This window comes from Marmota marmota, unplaced genomic scaffold (genome assembly GCF_001458135.2).
Source record: "Marmota marmota marmota unplaced genomic scaffold, marMar, whole genome shotgun sequence".
Taxonomy (NCBI): Eukaryota; Metazoa; Chordata; class Mammalia; order Rodentia; family Sciuridae; genus Marmota; species Marmota marmota.
The window spans coordinates 55,077,997-55,094,524 of NW_025999977.1; the positions used below are offsets into that span (position 1 = coordinate 55,077,997).

The window sequence follows — 16,528 nt, forward strand, 5'->3', positions numbered from 1 at the left end:
TGAAGGGATTATTTGCAGATCACTACCACTGTTAATAAGTACCTTTCTTCTTGTCCTGTTCCAAGCTGTGTAATCTACTCTCGTGCTCACGGGGGCAGAGCTCTGTAGAGACCCTGGGCCGCAGTGTGGAGTCCACCTTGAAGGGGAGGGAGCAGTGACGCAGGTGTCCGCAGGGTGCAGTGAAGGATTACTAGTGTCCAAATTTAATGCAACTAACTTTTCCTTTTTCTTTTAGCTCCTGGTATTACTGCCTTCACGTCTGTAGTATCTTAGTATTGTGGTTGTTGCCAGTGAAAAAGACTCAAAGAGGAAAGAATATACATGAAAACCATCAGCTCTCACAGTCCAGAAAGGTTGACGAAAGAGAAAATTCTTTGGGAGAGGACAGTTTCTCCACAAGAAACAGCATTTGCAATCAGAACCAAGAAAAAGCCTCTAGACCATCTTCATCAAGGCAGTGATGGGGAGGCCTTCCTGCTGACTGCCTTTCTTGTGTTGACAGAAACCAGTCTTAGCACCTTCGCAAGGGGTTTGTGTTTGTTTGAAAAGAGATTAACGGGGGAAATGGGACAGCTATAGGTAGGGAATTTCCTGTAAACCAGATTGGAAACGGAAAGAAGCAGCCCTCCCATGCCATGTCCCTGTGGGCCACGCCTTACATAAAAATATTTTCATATTTCAGGGGGCATTCCGACCTCAGCATATGTCCACAAGGTCATATGTGTGCCCTGTTGCCGAATGTATGTTGTGTACCCCAAGGCACTGCAGAGGTGGAAAACTTATCGTGTCCGACTGAATGATTGAGGGGGTTAACTTTTCCAAATGAATGTCTTGCCTTAAACCCTCTATTTCCTAAAATATTGTTCCTAAATGGTATTTTCAAGTGTAATAGTATGAGAAGATTATTTCAATATTTGATGTTGTATAATGTAAAGGAATTTAGAAGGAATTTGAAACAGGATATTTAAGATGGTAGATACTTTAAAAATGCAATAAACATCTCAGTATTTGAAGGGTTTTCTTAAAGTATCTCAAATGACTACAGTGCATAGTGAAACTGTAAGCAGTAATGGATGCCAAATTATAGGTAGCTTATTTTGCTGGAGAGCTTAATTACCTTGTGTTAGTCAGAGAGTCCTTCCAGGAGGAACTTCTTAAACATAATTAAAGGTTGGTAATGTGATATTTTAAGCTTATTTTCTTAAAAAAGAGAAAATGAGGCAGGAAAGTAGGAATGAAGAAAGCTCTGTGAGACTTGGAGCTAGAAACAGTTCCCCCTTTCTGCATGGGGTTCTGGGTAACTGTCTAAGACATAAAAGTTTAAAAACTGGGTAATGCTTTGGACTTTCAAGTGAAATTTATCAAGCATAAATTATATAGAATTAGAAGAGATAATGAGAGTAACAGTGATAGACTGCTTTTTTTGAAAGAAGTCTCTAGTAATTAGGGTTCTGTCTGGCTAATCAATTTCCTATCCTTGTCACTTTAATTCCTGTGTGGAAAAGTTTTAGGAAATCAAAAACTTAAAAGACATGGAGACTGAATGACGTTTTTGAGACGAATAGAAATTAGTTTCCAGATGCTTTTAAATTTCTCACATTAAAATTTTGTTGTTAACTCCTGCTAAAATGAGTTTTAGATTCTGTAAGAAGAAAACTGTGATTTCTTCTTATGGGCCATTTCTACCATGAATAATCTTGCCTTGAATTCCTGGGCATCTCCTTTAGTCTGCAGAGTATTGTGCTGGCTGCAGTAGCAAGAGCAGGAGCTGGAACTGGAGGCCAGGTGTTACAGCTGGGCCCAGCCACAGATGGTCGGTCACCCTGTGGCAGGGAAAGCAGATGAGGCCTTCCAACCTCACCGTTGCTTGACCAATCTTTGGTGGAACTTTTCTTTTTGCCTTAAATTTTTATGAAATGAAATTATATGTCTATGATGAGTCTCTTTTTCTGATCACTAATAAACTTATAAATAAAGTAAAGACAAAACAAAAATCTGACATAAGCTCTGTAGTATTTCATGTAAAGAAATGCAAAGTCAATGCACTTGGAACTTCTGTGGTCTCAAAAAGTCAGTGTATTGTCTTAGAACTTTTAGAAACACACTTGCTTTTCTAAAGGCTTATGTTTTTCTCTCTGATGAGGCAAACCCCACTTCTTCCTCCCAGGCCAGGGTAGATAGCTAAGTAACTTTTGTCTGTTTTGCCGTGCATTGAAATTAAGCTAGCTGCATAATGTGAGGTTAAAAAGGAATGTTCATGGAAAGTGTCTCCTCTTAAAACATCTTCTCAGTTTAATCAGTGCTGCAGAGAATCTGCGCACTGTTAAGAGAAAGTAAACAAATGTAGAGTAACCAGAAAGCTCTGCAAAAACTTTTGTGTTTTTTGTTTTCTTGGTTCTCTCTATCCAGCTACTTACAGAGAGTCACCATTTATTTCTGTTGCCCGAGTATATTTCATCTCTCAGCCCACATCATGGCCCCTGCTTTTTGCTGACTGAACATCTAACTACAGCTCTGTCTGCAAAGAGCAAAGTGTTGGGCTGGCTCCTGGATTCCCACCAGGATGGCGCTGAGCTGTCCTGGTGGTAATTTTTACCCCCCTGAATCTACTAGTGCTTTTTATGAAATGTTTTTTGAATACCTCTCATCTGATTTGGAGAAATAATCACAAATATGCAATCTAAAAGAAAAACTAGGATTCTAATTCTCACCTTGATTTTTCTCCAAGAAAAAAAAAAGTTTTACAAAATGAATATTCTCTTTGGAGTGATTTGAAGATTAATTTTTTGTTTCTACCTATGGTAGAAGAATTAAAATCTAGCATATCTCTACTGCTGTCAAGTATAAAGGGATTCATTGTGATGTGTGCTTGCTTTTTTTTTTCCTTCAGCAGCAGAATAGGATTCAGTGTGTATTTATATTATTTTCCCACTCTTCAGATATCATGAAACCACACCAGAGATGATCAATCAACATCATATTTATACTTCTGGTTAATTACATACTACTCAGGGAAAAAAATTGAACAAAAATAATTATTCTTCCCTCAATTTCATTTTCTTGAAACAATAATAGTTACTTTGACGTGTCTCAACTGTCATCATTTTATAAGTGGCTCATTCTGTTTTTAAAATTAGCATTTTTGCTGGAACTCAGGGTAATAGGGGATGTTTATTTAGCTTCTGAAATATCCAGAGTAATAGACAAGATTTATTTGGCTTCAAAAATGTCCAGCTACCACTTCTCGTATCAGCCTCCACCTTCCACTTGTTTAACATGTTGCCATTGGTCCTCACCATGTTGACACTCACACAGGGACTTACATACACAGCGCTTTTGAGAAACGTTGGCAGTGAAAGGTGGTTTCTGGAGGTAAGGGGGAGCTCCTCCTGTGAGCACTGCCTGACCTGGAGGAGGAACTGGAAACTCTGGCTCTGCCTGTTGAGTGCCTGTTCTCTAGCGCTCATGCTCCCTTCCCTTGCAAGGGAGAGGAACGAGGACCCGGAAGGGGAGCCAAGTGCAAGGGCATGGGCAGATTCACAAGGAGAACTATTGTGGTTGCTAATTTTCATTACTGACACTCAAAGCCATGACTTTTTTAAAGGTTGTCATAGCAACAGAGTATTTGTGAGTGTGTATGTGTGTGTGGTACTGGGAATTGAACCCAGGGATGCTCTACCACACCCTCCAACTGTTTTATTTTTGTTTTTAGGCAGGGACTCACTAGTTTACTGAGGCTGGCCTTGAACTTCTGATTCTTCTGTCTCAGCCTCTTGAATCAGTGGGATCATAAGTGCGCACCACTGCACCTGGCCAGAAGAAAACCTTTTTAGTTGTTGTTTGATTGTTTTAGTTGTGGTTTGGATCTTTTAAATTTTATTTTGTTTTGTCTTTGGTACTGGGGGTTGGACCCAGGAGCGCTTTACCACTGAACTACATCCCTAGCCCTCCTTTTGATCCTCCTGCCTCAGCCTCCTCAGTCACTGGGATTATAGAAGTGTGCCACCTTGCCCGGCTCAGAGGGCAAACAATCCATTAGATCAGAAGGTGTGGCAATATACTATTTCTACTGAACATAGCCCTTAAAAATGACTTTCATAGTGAAATGGTCTCTATTGAAGAAAACATTTATTTTTTATTTTTGGTACTGGGGATTAAACCCAGTCCTTTGCTGAGACTGGCCTTGAATTTGTGATCCCCCTTTACCACTTTATTTTAAACTACAGAAAATAATTAAAATTTTTGCCATTAAAATGATTTTATATAAGTCATTCTTTATTTGTTGACTTTAGGACAAACATTTCCTGTTTAAAATTCATACCTTTTAAATATTTAATTTGGATATTCTTGAACAAATTGGACATTTATACTTTTTGTTTCCAAATTCATAATTATTGGATAATTGGTTTTATGAGTTCTACATAAGATTGAAAAAAATTACTTGAGAGAATGATTATCTCAAAATGGTACCTGTATTGCTGTCAGCTAAGGATTTGTCCAAGCTTCTAAATATCGGTCAGTATTTTGAGGGTTAGTCAGACATTAATAGTCCATTCTGCTGAAATTTAATGCATCAAATTTAACATAGGTGCAGGATTCTGAATAACACTGTGAATGCAATCTTAACTACCCTCAAGGCCCTTACACACCTGTTGCACTTGACCCAGAGGCACCCAATGAGTGGTTGGTCATCATGCTCTTTCTTTGGATGCTAAATTTCTGCTAATAAAAGTGGGTTTGTACCACTGTGGTTGAATGAACAGATTGCATTAAAAAAAATAATAAATCCACACTGAAATTTGAGTTTGAAGGATTAGAATGTAAAGGGTCTCTGCAGTGTTTTTCTGCAACACCATGTAGTCAATTCTATTTATAGTAATTCTCCTTACAGAAGAAAATTTAAAATGAAATTTTCAACATTGATATTTTGTAGGAATGCACTTCTAATCAGTGATTAAGCTGCTTTTTGAGGCTCTTGTTGTACAGAGGATGCAGCCACTTGCATTTTAATTGATAGGCTGCTTAATAATATTTTATATGTTTTAAAATAATATTTATTTTAATAGGTTTTTAACATAAAGTTAAACCCCAGTAAAGAACTGACAAGCTTCAGGTCATTGATTGGGAAAATTTTGTGAACCAAAAGTAAAGACACATTTTTATGCCAACTAAATTGTCTTGCCTTTAAAACTGATTATAACTCTTCTTTTAGTATGACTTTTATAAAGCAAAAAGAAAAACAATCCCAAGACTCTGTGTTCTATAAATAGTATAAAGATCCATGTAAAACTGCTGTCTGACACTTACCAGTGATACACAGCCATCTCTCCAGCCATGTTTTATCAAATTTTGCAACTATAAAAAGAAACAAAAATATAATGAAAAACGGAAAGTTACAGAGCAACATAAGCAAAATGACTAACCAATTTCTTAATAGCATGTTTGAAGTGGAAAAAGTGTATGCTGTTTACTGTTTCCAGCTATAGTTTGGATTTTCTTTGAGAAATTGATTTGTTAATATTCCTTTCCGTCCCTTCCCAGGAAAGGACAAACTTAAGTACTGAGGCATTTTAAATATGCTTCTTTCCCAATTTAAGTATTTTTAGTTGGATTTGTCAATGAAGTACATTTGCTACTGACTTTTTATCGCAAGGAAAAAAGTGTTGAACACTATGTTCTTGTCCGTCTTCTGTCATCTTTACGGGATTGCCTCTCAAACCAGAAGGGGCATAATATAAGGCAGAGGGAAGGAGGTAAAAATACTTGAGGTAAAGCAAGGGGTTGTGTCCCACGCAGGGAGGTGTGTGATTCATCCTGCCCTCCCTTCAGAGCACGTCTGGACCTCTGCCTGGAAGTTGCTGAGTCTCTGTTACTGGACGGTGAGGGGAGTGTGGCTGCAGCAGCCACGGTCAGCCGTGTTCTCTCCCCTCCCCAGGCAAGAATGCCATGTGGTGTTCTGTGCTGCTTGTTTTTATTATTCTAAAATATTTTTTTAAAGAAGTGTTATTTTTCAACAGATCCATAAGTCAGTTCTTGTTGTACAGTGAGTTGCAACCACCACTGAGTTCAATGTGGTGTCTTGAGTTCTTACCACTTGTTCCTGACCTGTGTCCCCAGAGCTCTTCTGGTGGCTTACTGCTGGGTTTGAAGGTGTGTTGAATGTACATGTTTTCTTTTTCTAATTTGTGTGTCTTTGAAACTGATTAAACAGTAGTTTAAAAGAAATGTTGTGTGTTTGCTTATTTTAGACTTTAAATCCATCTGCAGAATGGGGCACTGTCATAAGAATGAACAGTTTTTTTTCTTGAAGTCTTCGATGTAATGATGATGTGTTCTTAAGAATCATTGGCTCTTTAATTGCCTGAACATTAGTTTTATAAATCTACTGTCACATAAGCACTTGGGAGGAAATTAAAACCACCCTTAAGTTCGCATTTAGCATTTGTGTTCTCTCCTCAGACAGAGAGGGAAGAAGTTACTGACTGCCTAGCAGGGAGAGTCGGCCTTCCGAGCTCTGTGTGGTCTCTTTCCCAGCACTCGCATCTGGACCTGGGTTTTGCTTCTTAGAAGCAGAACACTGTGACCCCTGCAGACATGGTGACTGGAGATTTAGGTGCAGACTCAGGGACTCTGCTGCATGCTGCGGCTGAGGGAAAGATGCCTCGTGTTGACTTTTTGCACTGATGCGCAGCCAGTGGGCAGGAGAGGTAGCCAGTGTTCTTCAAGATGCTGCGTGCCTGGATGTCCCGCCAGGCTTGCTCTCATTCCCTTAACTTGGCTAGGGTTTGGGGAATGGGAAGGAGGGGGCGTTGAGAGGCATGGTGCTTTACTGCCCCCTTTCTTTAACAGATGCAGACTGGTTGTGTTGGCTCAGTCCACTTGTTGCTGCTGCCAAGCGTCAGATTTGTGTGTTCCCCCCACCGACCCTGAGGTAGTGGGGGTCTAATCCATGCTCTTGGCTTGCTAGACCAGCGTTCCGTCACTGAGCTGCATCCCCAGCCAGCAGCTTAGATTTTTAGTCATGAAAAATCACATTTCTCCATACTGGTAAAAACCTTATCTTACTGCGTAGCTTTTGTTGTCCAAGTAGGCTTGGCTCTGTGCTTCTTTTTTCCGTCATCTCCTCTGGACAGTACCAGTGGTATCTTGGTGCAGGCTGGCTCGCCTCCAGCAGGGGGTCTGGTCCTAGAGCAGACGGACACCCTGGGGCAGGAACCCTTCACTGGTTGCCATCCATTTGTGGAAGGTGAACAGGAGAGTGACCTTATATGCTGGCCTGCAATTGGAGCATAGATGTCAGTGTTAACATTCGCTCCTGGGAAAGTCTTCGCCCTGTGCCCAGGGACTGGAAAGTGGAGTTCTTGTTTGTCACCCCATACTCCTTGAATGCATGTTGTAAGCTTCAAAGAGATTGTCTTGGATCAAGCCCTTGTGGGAAGGAGGCATCTGTCAACAGCTCATGGAAGCTGCCCACAGTCTCAGCCTCTCAGGCTGCTGGGAAGGGAGTCAGCATGGTAGCTTGGCTCGCTCACTCTCCCCAGCACTTCATGAGCCACTTACTGGGGTTGTTTTTGGCCTCTTTCTTGATGAATCTCCTGAGGTTTTTGTCTATATCTCTTGATCTCTGTAGCATTTGACCAGGTCAGCTCTTGAGAGGCATTCTTTTTTTTTTTTAATTTTTTTTTAATATTTATTTATTCTTTTTTTTAGTTTTCGGCAGACACAACATCTTTGTTTGTATGTGGTGCTGAGGATCGAACCCGGGCCGCATGCATGCCAGGCGAGCACGCTACCGCTTGAGCCACATCCCCAGCCCCTTGAGATGCATTCTTGGCTTTTGTGTGATTTCTGCCTTGCTTCTCTCTCTGTCTCTGCTTAATCCTTCCCAATCCAGGTTCCTCTAACCAGCTTACACCCTTAACACCTCCCATGTTTTCTGCTCTGCAGAGCCTGCCTCCCACACATCTCCATCAGACTCCACCTTCCTCCAGCCTCTCCCCACCCCAACCTAATGTATGAGTAGTTCCTGCTAAGTATTTGCATAGGCACCTTCAAGCTCAACACATCAGACCAAATTGCCTTCTCATTACACCATTGCCCAAGCTTGAATTCCTCTGGGGTCCCCATCTCAAAAATTATGACTTGCACCTGGTGCAGTGGCACATGCACATTGCAGGTTCAAAGCCATCCTCAGTAATTTAGTAAGGCCCTAAGCCACTTAATGAGACCCTCTCTCAAAATTTTAAAAAGTACTGGGGATGTGGCTCGGTTGGTTAAACACCCCTGGTATCAAAATTATAATAATAATAATAATAACAACTTTCCCTGGTTAACACAAATCAGAGACTGATTTCCATCCTTGCCTTTGTCAGCTGTGTCCCTGCCACAGGATGACTGTCTTCCCCACCTTGGCCTCCCAGTTGCTCACTCAGTTACAGCAGCAGCCTCCCGACCCAGCATCTACTCCCCAGTCCTGTTGCCACCCAGCCCATTCTCTGAAAAGCAACCTGGAGGCCTTTCGGAAGTCACGGATCAGATTTTTATTCTCTTGCTTCAAAAATGAAACTTGCTGGGCACAGTGGCACACACCTATAATCCTAGCAGACTGGGAGGCTAATGCAGGAAGATCACAAGTTCAGAGCCAGCCTCAGCAACTTAGACCCAGTTTCAAAAAAGGTTGGGGGTATGTGGCTCAGTAGTTATGCTCCTTTGGGTTCAATCCCCAATATCAAAGAAGAAAGAAACCGTTCCCTGAAGCCTTCATGATAAACTCTTGAGAACAGCATGAAGTCTACGGTGATCCAGTACCTGCTTATCCTCATGCATCTCTGCCCCAGTTCGGCCCCTCCCCCTACACACAGCTCACCATGGCCTCTACCCACTGAGTCACCCTGACTTTTCTATCTGTCGGTCCTGTCCCCTTGCTCCTTTTCTGCTGAGTTCCCCTTCATCAGTATTACTGGGGAAGTGTTTAGTGAGCTCACACCACAGACCACAGGCTATGATGGAGGCAGAGGCATTTAAAGCCATGGTACTCTTCCATCTTCCCCTGAACCTCCCACAGCCAAGTTCTATGCTCATTGTTCCTGTGCATGCCTTAAAGTGGCCACAGGGTGATTATAATGTTAGTAAATGCTAGATGTAGCTGGAAGTTGAAAAAAAATAACCAAACGTGGAGTAACGAATGTAGAACAATGCACAATTTGGTGCTTACTCCACACTATGGTGCCTGCGGCCATGGGACTTCATTTCCACAGGTCTTCATCAGCAGCCATAAGTTGGTTGATATACAGGTACAATTCCCAAGTCTCTGTATTTCGTGGTAGAGAGCCAAACAGCCCAAACATTTTAAGTCCTGAGGGCTGTGCTTAAGATGGGAGGACCATGTCAACATGTGCTAAGTAATAAACCATTACTCAGCAAATAAATTATTTCTTTATGTTTAATAAACTAAATCTCAATACAAATAATTCCAAGTTTGTACAATGCAAGAAAGTTGTGAAATTTGATGAATTTTAGAAAACCCACACTATAATTCCCTCCAAAATAAAACAAAAACATAAGACTTAGGGTGTACCATAGACAGATACTTTATGTCCAGACCCTCTGATTAGAAATTATTTTATAGTTGTCCACATCCACACTAACTTGTTCCCTCCATCATCTTCACATTGGCTTGACATGAGTAGTAAAATGCATTCAAGTGAATGAAGCCCCCCAAACCCATGAGTCATTCTATCACAGATAGTTTTCACATTTTGGTGTGTTTCTTTCTGGTCTTTTTCCTATTAGATTGGTAGAGACGTATTTTGCAAAATAGTTTTTAAACTTCCTGTTGAACCTCCTTTGAGCCTCTCTCTACCTATTTCACCTATCTTACTTGAAAGGACAAGAAGAAAAAGGAAATTCACCAGGTATGTTGGTGTACGCCTGTAATCCCAGCGACCCATGAGGCTGAGGCAGGAGGATCAGAAGCTCAAGGCCAGTCTCCCCAACTTAACAGCACCTGTCTCAAAATAGAAAGGTCTAGGGGTATAGCTCAGCACTAGACACTTGCCCAGCTTGTAGCCATGTATATAGTCCCCAGTATCATAAAAAAAAAGGAAGAAGAAGAAAAGGAAATTATGGACGTGACTAATATGCAGATTAAGGAAAATCCATGTTAGCCCTACTCTAACCCATAAAAACAAAATAGGGGGCTGGGATGCAGCTCAGTGGCAAAGCATCTGACTTGCATTCGCAATGCCCTGGGTTCGACCCCCAGTTCCCCACCCCCCCAAAAAAAAGAAAAAAAAATAGGTTGTTCAGTTAGTTGCATTTATAGACTTTGAAGCAGTAAGAGGGTCGGGACCTGTATGTCTCTTCACTTAGATGTTTTCCTGGAAGTAATTTTCTTCAAGTGACTGTAAGGCCATACCCAGATAAACTAAAACAAGTCTTTTATTCAGTCAGAATGTTAGGAATGTTACCCAGAATGTTAGGAAAGTAGACAACAGCACATCAAGATACTTCCCCTATTAGGAGCCAGCTGGGTGACTCCCAGTTTGTTCCTGGAGGAACTGACTAGCACCAAGTAGGGGCTTGACACCATGTCATGTGCGCCTGACAGCTTAGTCCATGTGGACTGGACCTGGAAACCACGGTGTGAGTAGGTGTTCTTGCTGTATCATCAGGTGCCTTTTGGTGGGACTTCCTGTGTGAACGGTTAACCACCTGAACTTGATGCTGCTATAGTGATCATGTGGGGTTTTCTAATGTCATACTCCACACTCATGTATTTGTTTGCCAAACTGTCCACCACCTGCCTTTCTGCCTTTCTTTCCAGGGATTGAACCCACTTGTGCTTAACCACTGAGCCACATCCCCAGCCCATTTTATTTTTTTATTTTGAGACAGAGTCTAAGCTGCTGAGGCTGGCTTTGAACTTGTGATCCTCCTGCCTCAGCCTCCAGAGCTGCTGGGATTACAGGCGTGCGCCACCTCGCCTGGCACAACATATTCTTGCTGATTTCAATGTCCTTCTATAAAGACCCATCCAATATGGCCTTTCAGTTCCCTGACCTGTTGTCCTCTGATGGTCTTGTCCCCTTTCCTACATGGGACACAAATAGCATGTTTTAGACCCTACTGTTACCAGTGGTCTCATTTTAGGCATTCCCTTCTGAACCATCTCCTACTTTCCACTTCCCTCCCTCTAGTATACAGCTTCCATTGACCCTTGACACTTTTATTCCATGGATCTTGGCCCGAGTTCTTACCCTGCTGAGATCCCAGTGGGGGATTCTAACCATCCGTGGCACATGCCTTCAACTCCTTTTTTTCTGTTTCCCTTTTCAGATTCATCCAGCAAAGCCAAGCAAGTCCTTTTAAGTGGCTTCCTCCACCACAACTGCCCCTGGGCACCTGATGGTTCTGCTGACGAGTTTGACGTTGGCAATGTCCAGCAAGGTCAGGCAGTTCTCCACCTCACTCACTCTGCCTTCCCTAATAAGACTTTCCTCCATACATGCATAGATGGACACAAGACCTTTATTTATGTTTACGTAGTGCTGACGATTGAACCCAGTGCCTCGCATGCGCCAGGCAAGTGCTCTGTCGTTGAGCCACAACCCCAGCCCCTTAGAAGACTTTTTAGTGCCTCCTCTGCCTGTCCCAACTCCAGCATGTCCTCCCCATTTTCAGTTGCAGCAGAGTAACTTTTTTCATTTTAATGAGTAGAACCTCTGCACACTCCCATACCATCCACATCTTCTGACCTGCAAGTGTCCCCACCCCTAACTTTGTCCCTTTCATTACTGGTGATTATCTGAAGAGCAAAATCTGGTTTTGGGGGGAGGAACCTAAAATTGATGAGATTCTAGAAAATAAAGGTGACAATATTAGTTAAAAAAGCATTTGCTTTTTTATATTTAAGGTAGAAAAAGAAATCATAAGTTTTTAAAATCTGAGCAATACTATAAATAAAATCTAGAAATTTTTTGACTTATATTTTTAGATTGTTATTATCTATGATCTGATATTTTAAAGAGTTATTTGGTTGATTTTTTTCCCTTAAATGTTTTAGACATATACTCTGAATTTTAAAATGTTTGATTTTGTAATTAGACACATAATTCAGACTTTCCACTAGCATACTTGATTGAAATTTGTGTTTTAGTATTGATTATTAGGATGCATAAAATATTCACCTTTGCATATAGATATATATACTCTACTATATATATCTAATACTAAAAATCACATGAATTCTGCTGGGAGCCATTAGCCAAGTAGGTATGACAATTTCCTTGCCAGCGTACCCCATGTTGCAGTGACATTGAATGTAGGTGACCTTGCTCAAGGACCTAGGCGGATTAGGGCGTTCCCGGTTTAGGTTCCAGGTTTAAGGTTTAAGATTATTCCTGCTGGGAATAGGGCGTATCCTGCTGCCTGAGTTCCCCTTGAGTTCTCACGGGATTCAGACAGTATTTTTTGGAGATAGAAGCCCAGTGGAGGTGGATTTGGGCAGAGAACGTGGATTTCCCCAGAACGTGATTGTAGACGGCTGGTGTGAGTTCAGGAATAAAGAGTTGCTGTTTGAATCTACAAGCTGTGTGGTGGCTCGTGATTGTGTGCCCAGCCAGACTGCGGCATTTGTGCCCAGCCAGACTGTGGCAGAATTCTATAAGATTCATCAAAAAAGAAAAAGTGTGGGGCATTGTAAATATACTGAATCATTGAAGAAATATAAATATATTCAACAAAAGTTTAATTTTAGAACAGTTTTAGATTTTCAGAAAAGCTTTTCAAGGCTGGGCATGGTGGTGCATGCCTATAATCCCAGCAACTCCAAAGGTTGAGGCAGGAGGATTTCGAGTTCAAAACCAGCCTCAGCAACTTAGCAAGATCCTGTCTCTTTTTAAAAGAGTGGGGATGTAGCTCAGTGGTTAAGTGCCTCTGGGTTCAATCCTCAGTATCAGAAAGGAAAAGGGGTGAGGGGGAAGCTTGTCAGGATAGTATAGTGTCCCACTCATGCAACATTTTCCCAGTAAATATTTGTCAAATGAGAGAGTCCTACAGTGGCTCACTCATCCATCCAAGGGGTGTTTGATGTCGGGTGTGGTGGCACCCACTGGTAATCCCAGCTCAGAAGGCTGAGTCCTAAGGATCACAAATCCAAGGCCAGCCTCAACAACTTTGTGAGACCTGTCTCAAAATGAAAGGACTGGGATGTAGCTCAGTGGTAGAGTATACCCTGGTTCAATCCTCAATACACCCGCCACCCCCAACCCCACACAAAAGTGGTATTTGGCACATAATAGGCTCATTGATTTGCATGAGTAAAATGAATGAATGAGTGAATAGAGGCTCACCCACAACCCACAGTCTGTAATGATATCCTATAGCTTCCCCATTATTTTCCCATAGTAGCAGTCTCTCCTACTATGCCTCCAGGAAGTTCTGTTATCTGAGGTCACCAAAATTTTATGCTAAGTATATATTGCTCCCGGCTTAGTTCTAGTAGGTAAGTAGAGAGAATACCAGAGAACTTTCTGACATTAATGGGAGGCACCAAGAACTAACCTCCAACGAGGCCAAATAGTAGAAATTCACAGGGCCTAGAAGGATAATATTGGAGGACTTATTCTACAAAATATTAGGACTAATTATAAAACTAGAGTGATTTATACCATGCTATATCGATTCAAAGATGCCCAGGTGCTGGGGCTGTAGCTCACCGGGAAAGGACTGGTCTAGACTGTAATCTCAGGGACAGGGGAGGCTGAGGCAGGAGGACTGCAAGTTTGAGCCCATCCTGGGCAATTTAGCAAGACACTGTCTCAAAATTAAAAAGGTCTGGCAATGCAGCTCAGTGGTAGAGCACGGAGGATTCGATCCCCAGTGTAGAGAAAGAAAGAAAATATAAACCCAAGGAAGCACGTGAGGGGCAATTTGGAAGTAAAGAAAAGATTTAATACTTCAAGAGAAGCAAATGGAAAAGCAACTTTCTTTAGGTTAAACTTTGGTTTTAGAGAAAGATATAGGGGGAAAAAGTATAGAGAGAAGTAGAATAATTAATAATAAAAGAAGTTGGGGCTGGGGTTGTAGTTTAGTTGTAGAGAGATTGCCTAGCATGTGTGAGGCACTGGGTTCCATCCTCAGCACCACATAAAAATAAATAAAGGTGTTGTATTCATCTCAACTAAAAAATTTTTTAAAAAGTTATTGAATCTAATGCTGCCAAATAATATGCTGGCCTAAATTTTTAATATGTCTTTAGCAAGGAAAAATTGCTGATTTAAGATATGATAAAATAAATTTTAGATGAAGATACAGCATAGATAAAATTTCAAAATGTACCAACTAGCAGATCTGAATTTTACATTCATTCATTCTATTTATCTATCTATCTATCTATCTATCTATCTATCTATCTATATCTTACACTGGAGATTGAACCCAGGAGTGCTCTACCACTGAGCTACATCCCCAGTCCATTTAAAAAATACTTTTTATTTTGAGACCACATCTGAGTTGCCCAAGCTGTCCTAGAACTTGGGATCCTTCTGCCTCAACCTTTAGAAAAAGGTTAGAAAAGCTGGGATTATAGGCATGCACCAACACAACTGAAATTCTCACACACACACACACAGGGCATAGTAAAGTTCAACATTAACATGTCTCCTAGAAGTGAAGGGGCTAAAAATATTAACCAGTGAATCTAATGCAATATTAACTATCTCTTCTCTTTGCATTCCAGCTATTTTTTTTCCTTTTATGGGGATCTGTACTTGTGAATGGAATTTGGCTTTGGAGACTAATGGAATCGCACATTTTGCTTGGATGAGATAGGAAGACACTATAAATGAGTAGTGATTCCAGTTTTCGAGAAGGGAAGGAAGAGGGCGTGGAGTGGGTGGCTCAGGGGTAGATCACTCGCCTAGCACCAGCAGGGTGCTGGGTTTGATCCTCAGGACCACATAAAAATAAAAAAATAAAGGTATAGTGTCCAACTACAACTAAAAAAAAAAAATGTTAAAAAAAAAAAGAAGGGAAGGAAGGATCCCTACACCGGGGATCGAATCCTCTGTGCTCTACTGCTGAGCTGCATTGCCAGCCCTTTTTAATTTTGAGACAGTGTCTTGCTAAATTGCCCAGGATGGGCTCAAACTTGCAATCCTCCCACCTCAGAAGGGAAGGAAGGATCCCAGGTTCTAGGACAGCTTGGGCAATTCAGTGAGATGTGGTCTCAAATAAAAAGTACTTTTTAAATGGACTTTAGCTAAGTTGATATTGCCCTAAAAATACTTTAGATAGGGCTGGGGTTGTGGCTTTATGATAGAGCACTCGCCTTGCATGTGTCAAGTGCTGGGTTTGATCCTCAGCAACACATAAAATAAGTAAATAAAATAAAGATATTGCAAAAAAAATACTTTAAATATAAGCCTTTAAACCAATGGTATTGGATGTGAATCCCGAGTGGTTCCTAACACCACAATGCCCATTTACATCTTTTAGTGCACATAATTCCCCTAATCAGGCTTGTCTCTTTTTTGGAAAAATTGGTCAAACCCACCAACCTCCAGAGACCTTTCACTCAACCTTTCTTTCACTCTTCTGAACTACCACTTACTTTCTCCACCCAGCTTTGGTATTGGGGATTGAAACCAGGGGTGCTTTACTACTGAGCCACATTCATAGCTCCTTTTATTTTTTATTTAAGACAGGGTCTTGCTTAGTTGCTTAGGGCCTTGGTAAGTTGCTGAGGCTGGCCTCAAACATGCAATCCTGCCGCCTGAGTTGCTAGGATTACAGGTGTGCTATCTTCATGTCTGCCCTGAACCAGCACTTCTTTGGCTCAGCCTATCTCCTACTGATAACATTCCCCACTAGCATATCACCTGTCTCCCTAATTAGATTGTATTCTCATAATACAAGCTCTGAATTTTTAATTTCTATCAGTGAGACAGAATTTGGTGATGACAAAAGGTTGAGTGTGTCACACCTGTGGCCAGTCAGTGGGCTGGCAGCATGAACGGGTCTGCTCTGCTTGCAGAGCTTGTGATGGGCTGAAACCCCAGGTCTTTTTCACCTGAGCTTAGTTATAACTCTTTCCCATCCAATTTTAACCATACTGCAATGTGAGGTTTTGCATTGGCCCTTCCTGTGTTGCATCTCAGGTCTGCCCTTAACTGTCTTCTTGTGTGTTCCTTTTCTTTCTGGGACCATCCCAGAGTTGAAGAAACTTCCTTTCACATGTTTTTTTTTTTTTTAATGTGGAAGGAATATGCTGATCAAATAGGCCAGAGAGGAGAGCATCCCCATCACTCTCTGCTCTCAAACAATGAGTGTTAAAATGAGTTTGATCAATAAAGTTTTTTTCCAAATTTCTATTGAAAAAGTCAGAGGACTTGGGTTGGGGTTGTGGCTCAGTGGTAGGGTGCTCATCTAGCATGTTTGAGGCACTGGGTTCAATCCTCAGTACCATATAAAAATAAACAAAATAAGGGTATTGTGTCCACCTGCAACTAAAAAAAAAAAAAAAAAA

General features: G+C 41.4%; 1 protein-coding gene across 5 annotated transcripts in view; it reads left to right on the plus strand.

The window, feature by feature from the left end:
• The window catches only part of Mboat2 (membrane bound O-acyltransferase domain containing 2), a 109,190-nt gene extending 103,962 nt beyond the window's left edge, over positions 1-5,228 (plus strand). For all 5 annotated transcript variants that reach the window (XM_048804852.1, XM_048804854.1, XM_048804853.1 and 2 more), the window contains one exon: positions 236-5,228. In XM_048804852.1, the coding sequence (XP_048660809.1) occupies positions 236-461 (226 nt within the window). In that variant the 3' untranslated portion in view covers positions 462-5,228. The remainder of the gene's footprint in view (positions 1-235) is intronic.
• Positions 5,229-16,528: the final 11,300 nt, after the last annotated feature.